Raw genomic sequence first — 8,207 nt, 5'->3', positions numbered from 1 at the left:
CCCCCCCCCCCCCCCCCATGCAGGCCCAGGCACAGCTCATGGGGAGGAAGACGCAATGCTGGGTAAGGATGAAACAGGAGCCCTCACGGGTTCCTGGTAATTAATAAAAGAAGCAAGACTAGGTCTCTGTAGATTTGGAATTTTAAGAGTCAGTTATTATCTAGACTGTACAAAGAACTCTCAAAACTCAACAGTAAAAAGCCCAAACAGTCCAACTAGAAAGTGGACAAAAGATATGGAGACATTTCACAGAAGAGAATGTACAGATGGCAAATAAGGACACAAAAAGGTGTTCAGCCATTAGGGAGCTGCAAATTAAGACCACGATGAGCTAGCACCACACATCCATTAGAACAGCTAAACTACAAATAGTGACACCACGAACGCTGGCTGTGATGTGGAGAAACTGACTCTCTCAAGCACTGCTGGTGCTGACAGGCTCTTAAAAAATGAAACAAATATTTACAATATGATCCAGCAATGGTGCTCCTGGGCATTTATCCCAGAGAAATGAAAACTTAGGTCCACACAAAAGCTTGTACATAATTGTTCCTACAACACTATTTGTAATAGCCCCAAACTGGGAGAAATAAAAATATCCTACAATAGATGATGGTTGGGGAAACTATGGTAGAGCCCTACCATGGAACGCCACTCGGCAGGGAGAAGGAATAAACTATTGAGACATGAAATACCTTAGCAGTGGTTCTCAACCTTCCTAATGCCGCGAACCTTTAACACAGTTCCTCATGTTGTGGTGACCCCCAACCTTTAAATTATTTTCGTTGCTATTTCATAACTATAATTTGCTGTTGTTATGAATTGTAATGTAAATATCTGATATGCAGGGTGTATTTTCATTGTTCGCGACCCACAGGTTGAGAACCGCTGCCTTAGAGGGATCTCGAGGACATTAGGCTGAGAGGGAAAAGCCACTCTCAGAAGGTCACATACGTGTGATTCCATTTATGTAACATTCCCAAGATGACAAAATGTTAGAAATGGAAAACAAATGACTGGCTGTCAAGGACTAGGGCTGGGGGTGGGAGGGGGCTGGGAGTGACTATAAAAGGGCAGCATGAGGGAGCTCTTTGTGATGGTGGCATAGTTCTGTATCTTGATTGCAGTGGTGGGTACATAGATCTATGCACGAGATAAAACGACAGAGACTTACACACACATATTGTCCCAATGTCAACTTTATGGTTTGGTATTGTACTATAGTCAGTTTAGGTGTAACTACTAGGGGAAACTGGGTGAAGGGTACACAGGACCTCTATGCTATCTTTAAAATTTCCTGTGAATCTATTATTATTTCAAAATGAAACACACACACACACACAAAGAGCCAACTATGAAAATATCTTCCCACAATCAGTAGTATGTGTCAAAAAACCTTAAAGATGGCCATGCTCTCGCCCTCAGGAATTTTCTGTCTAGGAACTTCGCCTCAGGAAATAATCAGAGATACCCTTGGAAATCTGTAGACTAGAACACTCATTAGAGTTTATAAGGTAACTTAAATACCCAGTTATAAGAGAAGAGTTAAATAAGTTATCACATGAAAGAATATCTGTGTAGCACTAAAATCACGCTGTTGAGGACAATTTAATTACTGAATATAATAGCATTAAGTTTTTTTAAAAGGTTACAAAAGGGTGTACATATAGTATAAACTCAATTCTTGTAAAACACACACACACTATATACATAAAAGAGTAGACATTTCAAATGCACCCAATTATTAATGATATTATTATGAGGACTTTTATTTCTAAAATAAACATGCATTGCTTTTATAATCAGAAAACAAAACATCTTATCCATAAAACTTAGTAGATCTGAAGAGAAGGTGGGAGGGACTATGTCATAGGAATCTGCTTTGGAACAAGAACTGGCTCAATACAGGAATGTTCCAGCTTATAATGAAAAATCCTTTCCTAGTAAGGACAGTGGCTACAGGCAAGCCAATAGGATTTAGGACCTAGTAAAAAGCCGCAGGTGTTGCTGTTGTTCAATCTGGAGTAAGAGCGGGGTGGGGGGAGGAGCTACACATTCTCTCAGTGCCTGTTCTTCAGAACTCCATGTAAATGGAAGCGCTGCTGTTTTAGAAGGGAGAATGGAGGGACAATTTACAAATGTGTGCTCATGTTGTTACCCCCAGGAAGGTCTCAGGATGGGGGAGGGCTCATCTCCTGGGCTATGACTCCTTTTAGTCCAGGGCCTTCTGTGGAGGAGGTGGAGAGCTATGATCAACCAACACTCAGAGCTGGGAGGAAGGAATGCACTTGGGGGGCGGGGGGTAGGTCTGGGTGAGGCACCTCCAGCATCTCTCAAATGGCCTTTATTATCTATAATATTGTGGTGAACCATCTGTGCATAAATCTTTAGGTGCATCCAATTATTTCCTAGGATAAATTTCTTTTTATTTAATTTTTATTTTTTATATTTTATTGATTTTTACAGAGAGGAAGGGAGAGGGATAGAAAGTTAGAAACATCAATGAGAGAGAAACATCGATCAGCCACCTCCTGCACATTCCCCACTGGGTATGTGCCCACAACCAAGGTACATGCCCTCGACTGGAATCGAACCTGGGACCCTTGAGTCCACAGGCCAACGCTCTATCCACTAAGCCAAACCAGTTAGGGCTCCTAGGATAAATTTCTGTGATTAGGTGAAACAAAGAATATTAATAGCCAATAAACGTCTATTAAAGGGATGGCTGGATGAACAAGTAAGGAGACAGAAAAGACACTGCGGGGTTGATGGGGTGAAGAAGGTATGTGGGGACAGGATCAAATGTATCTACTGGCTGCTGGTTCTGGGACTGGACCCCTGAAGAGAGGGGACTCTCTCACCTTGGTGATAGGACCGCCATGGGCCTGGTAATCATTGAACTCTTTCGGCAAAGGCAGAGGGTACTTCATTGCACGTATGGTTCCCATTGAGGTTCCCACAAATATCATGCGGCCCGAGTGAGAGATAACAATGGCTGTGTAGACAACGTCAAATGCTGATATCTCCCGAAGGACCTGGAGAAAAGACAGCTCTGCTCAGTGTGAGGGGTGAGCCATGTCCTCAGGTTCCCAAGTCATTCTCTTCCTCTCCTCTAATAGCAATGTTAGAGCAAGTTCTGTATTTAAAAAATATGTCTCTGCCCATCCAGTATGGCGCAGTGGTTGAGCCTTGACCCATGAACCAGGAGGTCAAGTTTCGATTCCTGGTCAGGGCACATGCCCGGGTTATGGGCTCAATCCCATGCAGGAGGCAGCCGATCAATGATTCTCATCATTGATGTTTCTGTCTCTCTCTCCTTCTCCCTCCCTCTCTATGAAACCAATTAAAACATATTTTTTAAAAATGTGTCACCCTAGTCGATTTGGCTTAGTGCATAGAGCATCGGCCTGCGGACCAAATGGTCCCAGGTTTGATTCCCGTCAAGGGCATGTACCTGGGTTGCAGGTTCCTCCCTGGCCAGGGCCCTGGTCAGGACGCGTGCAGGAGGCAACCAATTGATGTGTTTCTCTCACATTGCTGTTTCTCTCCGCTTTTCCCTCTCTTTTCCACTCTCTCTAAAAATCAATGAAAAAAATATCAAGTGAGAATTTAAAAAAGAAGGGGGGGGGTCTCCTATTTCTGACAGCATCTGCAAATGTGCTCAGCACATAAAAGGCACAAACTAAATATTTCTTGGCTGCTTGATTGATATAAACAGTTCTACAAGTTAGGAATAACACTAATAAAGGGAACCTTTCAAACAGCACCTACTAGGTGCCAAGCATCATTCTATGGCTTTTGTATGTTGTAACTCATTAAATCCTCACGACCCCCCCCCTTTTTAAAAAAAATATATTTTATTGATTTTTTACAGAGAGGAAGGGAGAGGGACAGAGAGTTAGAAACATCGATGAGAGGGAAACATCGATCAGCTGCCTCCTGCACACCCCCACTGGGGATGTGCCTGCAACCAAGACACATGCCACCAACTGGAATCGAACCTGGGACCTTTGAGTCCGCAGGCTGATGCTCTATCCACTGAGACAAACCGATCAGGGCACAAAACCCCTTTGATGGAGTAACTGTTACCCCTGAAATAGAGTCACAAAAATGGTAGGTTATTTGCCTCAACTCACCCACCTAGAAAGTAGCATTGGGCTCCTTGGCTGCTATATTACCATGTACCCCAAAAGCAGAACAGGATGTGGATCATAAATGCATTCAGCAAGCATTCATTCATGTCCATTACATAAACAAAGCTATACTATCAAGGAACTCATTCCTGCACATATTAAATCACCCCACACCCACCCACCCATGTGCCTACCCACCAGACATTGATCGGATGCTTGCGCTGGGCCATGCAGTGGGTGCTGGCTGGTCGGCATATCAAGAAGGGAGAACCATGGCTCTGCCCTCCCAGAGCTTTGTTCTGGTGCCGCACTGAGAAAGCCACCACAGAACCAGGACTAAGCTACCTGGGCACAGTGGTGAGACACCCTGCTCCAAGCTGTTTCGGTCCTGGGGAAACCTGCCTCGGGTCAGTTCGCTGCTGTGGTATCTCTGTCCTTCCCCAGGTATCAGGACCCGGAGAGTGACGAGCACCAAAGGAAAGCGAGAGAAATCAATGAAGACCAGCTGCCGCTGGGCTCCTGGAGAAGGACACAGCCACGTGAGGAGGCGGCATCCTTGCTGAGCTCTTCTCTCCTCCCTCAACCACTGGGAGCTATTGCCACCATTTCGGAGTTTGGGGGTCTCAGATGAATACGGTGGCAAGCCTAGGTAACAGCAATAACTACAGTTTTGCTTCTACCCCAGGAATGTAAGTGCAGATCTAGAGTAAGGGTGCAGGTTCGAATGCTGCTGAGCTCCATGCCTAGAGGGTGGAGAGAAGGTCTAGTAAGCAAAATCCAAGTGAAAAAGGGCCCCACAATTTAGCCCAATCAGGTAGGGCCCTGGGCAGAAAATTCCAGAAGTAACAAGAACTGAGATGACCGAAAAGGAATGGGGAGCCAGGTGTGACTCCATGAAGAAGAGCCCCTGTTCTCACAGCCCTCTTTCTGTGGTAACCACAGGGGCTGTCCCCTGCAGGTCAGTGCGGCAGCCCAGCGGCCGGGCAGGGGCAGGCAGACTCACGGAAGAATCGGCGATCTCCTTGAGGGTGTGGTCAGATCCAACAGCAAAGATAATTTTGCTATCAGGGGAGACGGTTACACAGTTGTAGCTGCAGGACTTGATCACACATTCCGTCTCCCTCTTTCCTGTGGACAGATTCCATTCATATACAGCACCGTCTGTGCCACAAGAAATCAGTTTGCTGTCATCTGCATTCCACGCAATGGAACGAATCTGCAGGGGATGAAGACATGCCCAGTGAAGAGGACGCACACACGTGCACAGCCCTCACATGGCAGAGGCGCATGAACTCTTCACGTGTTCCACTAGATCAGTGGTTGGCAAACTGTGGCTCGTGAGCTACATGCGGCGCCCCTTGAGCTTGAGTATGGCCCTTCCTAAGCCTTAGGAGTACCCTTTTGAGAGCCAAATTTTTTAAACTTAAACTATATAGGTAGGTACATTGTTATTAACTTAGTTAGGGTATTCCTAAGGCTTAGGAAGAGCTGCACTCAAGGGGCCAAAGAGCCGCAGGTGGCTCGCGAGCCACAGTTTGCCGACCACTGCACTAGATTGAGGCAGAATGTCCTTTCCGGGTACGTACCTTCCAGTCAGCACAAAACAGAATATTCATATTCTGTTTGCCGATATGCTTGCAAAATATGGTAGATGAAATACTCTCATTTCCCTTTTATCTTAGAATGGCAAGACTAAATTGTAATGGTTCCTATAATGCTACCATTCAATTATGACTATGTTTAATCAAACACTTTTTTGGGGGGAAAATCATTATATATTCACAGGAAGTTGCAAAAATAGTAGAAAGAGAAGGACCTCTGAAATAGCAGAGTAAGTCTCTTAGCTGACCCCGCCCTCCTTAAAAAAATAAGTTAATTGTTAAAAATAATAGTCAAGTATGTAAAGTCTCTGGAAATTGTCCTAAGGGCATATAGCAAATGAAAAACATTCATTCAAGTAAATCTACTCAGCCTCAGTAAGAACAGAAGCTGTGGCATTTGAGCCATGACCTGCTCTGCTCCAAGAATTTTACTCTTGTGCACTCTGGGCAGGTGTGGCCAAAGGATGGGGCTCCCTCCCTCCAGCTCTGTCTTTGGCTACGGTGTCACCCTGGGAAGGGCAGACCGCTAGTGTCTCTTATCCCTCCTCAGAAGCTCTATTCTAGGCAGGCAAGGCCCAGAGGGCTGGTCCCCCTCCCCCCAGCCAGTCCCCACTGTTGGTGGGAGCTCTACTCCAAGGGTAGGAGGCCAAGGATATCCAGGGTCTGCGGATGCTGATTCCCAATCATGAGGGGAGAGCTGAAAAGACCAGGGGCTTCCATCCCTCTCCCTCTGCAAGGGCCACTCGGACTGAAGGGGTCCCTCCTGAAAAGCAGAGCAGGGACTCTGCCCAGGGGATGGATGGTCAGGCCATAAAACAAGAGCTCTCCAGCTCTGCTTGGGGGGACGGACTCATTTGGAGCAGAGCACAGTGTACTTTCATCTGTGTCTCCACAGTCGCTTGAAGACCAAACCCACTGCGAAGCAGCTCTCTGTAACGCGTGTGTTTATAGCACTTCCATTGCTAAAGTCAATGGAGAGTTTTTAGTCTTTGCAGGACCTCTCTCTGACATTCCATGCCAGCGACCGCTTTATCCTTTTGGAACTAGTTCCCTGGCCTCTTTGCTACAAGTCCCTGATTCCAGGTTCTCTTTGCACCTTCCTTGGAGTCTTTCTGTTCTTTGAACAATCCTTTAAATGTCTCCTGCCCAAGATCCTTCTTAGATTCCACACAGGCCCCTGGTGATCTAACCCACTCCACCCCAGTCCCCGGAATCTTAATTTTCAGCCTTGACTTCTTTCCTGACCTCTGTACTTCCTGGACATGTCAAACATAACATGCCCAAATGGGACTTAACCTCTTTTTTCTCTCTGTCCCTACACTAAAGCCATGGTTTAGTTCCTAACTCATCCTCCACCCTCACTTCCTAGCTGGGCTCCATCATTCAACTTTCCTCCTGTCTCAGCCATCCTCAATACCATTTGCAGAATTACCTTTCTGATCCCATTACATCCTTTCTTACATCCTTTCAGTTGTTTCTCATCACCTACAGACTAGTGTCCAATTCCTTGGCCTGGCATACAACACTCTATGATACAGGCAATTTCTCCAGCTCTTTCTTCTATCACTCCTCAAGTGTGCCCAATGAGCCAGCCATAGAAACCACAAGCCACCATCCTATTTTATACTCCCCTTCTATCATCTGTAACACGTCCTCGAGCCTAGCATGCCTTTCTTTTTCTATTGCTTTTTCTCTCCAAATTCATCTGCTGACATCTTCTTAAGCCTTTTAATCTTTGGCCCCTCCCTTTTCTTCATGCCCTATATCCACTCTATCTTCTTTACCTATTGGTCTTACTTCCTAAATATCTTTTAAATTCATCCACTTCTTCCTATCTGTACCACCTCCACCCTGGTTCAAAATACTATCTTCTATCGTGTAGACATCCTTACTTCTTTAAATGCATTCTTTACTCTGTAGCCAAAGTAAGCTTTTTTTTTTTTTAAATATACTTTATTGATTTTTTACAGAGAGGAAGGGAGAGAGATAGAGAGTCAGAAACATTGATGAGAGAGAAACATCGATCAGCCGCCTCCTGCACATCCCCCACTGGGGATGTGCCCGCAACCCATGTACATGCCCTTGACCGGAATCAAACCTGGGACCCTCCAGTCCGCAGGCCGATGCTCGATCCACTGAGCCAAACCGGTTTCGGCCAAAGTAAGCTTTTAAAATTTAAATCTGGTCATATCATTCTCTGCCCTGAGAGTCCTCAGTGATTTCGAGGAACAAAGATAAAGTATGAAAACGCTTAAACGCCTACAAGGTTCTAACCAGTGGTTCTCAACCTTCCTAATGCTGCAACCCTTTAATTCAGTTCTTCATGTTGTGGTGACCCCCAACCATAAAATTATTTTCGTTGCTACTTCATAACTGTAATTTTGCTACTGTTATGAATCATAATGTAAATATCTAATATGCAGGATGTATTTTCATTGTTACAAATTGAACATAATTAAAGCACAGTGATTAA

General features: G+C 45.2%; 1 protein-coding gene across 1 annotated transcript in view; it reads right to left on the bottom strand.

The window, feature by feature from the left end:
* The window catches only part of CFAP57 (cilia and flagella associated protein 57), a 56,123-nt gene that overhangs the window by 31,833 nt on the left and 16,083 nt on the right, over nt 1-8,207 (bottom strand). Inside the window, exons 7-8 of the mRNA XM_015563203.1 lie at nt 5,137-5,349; nt 2,808-3,035 (exon numbers count right to left, since the gene is read on the bottom strand). Of these exons, the coding sequence (XP_015418689.1) occupies nt 2,808-3,035; nt 5,137-5,349 (441 nt within the window). The remainder of the gene's footprint in view (nt 1-2,807; nt 3,036-5,136; nt 5,350-8,207) is intronic.

The sequence above is a fragment of the Myotis davidii genome, unplaced genomic scaffold (assembly GCF_000327345.1).
Source record: "Myotis davidii unplaced genomic scaffold, ASM32734v1 scaffold458, whole genome shotgun sequence".
NCBI classification, from domain to species: domain Eukaryota; kingdom Metazoa; phylum Chordata; class Mammalia; order Chiroptera; family Vespertilionidae; genus Myotis; species Myotis davidii.
Note: the sequence above shows the minus strand (reverse complement) of the source record. Positions and strands in the feature narration are given on the sequence as shown.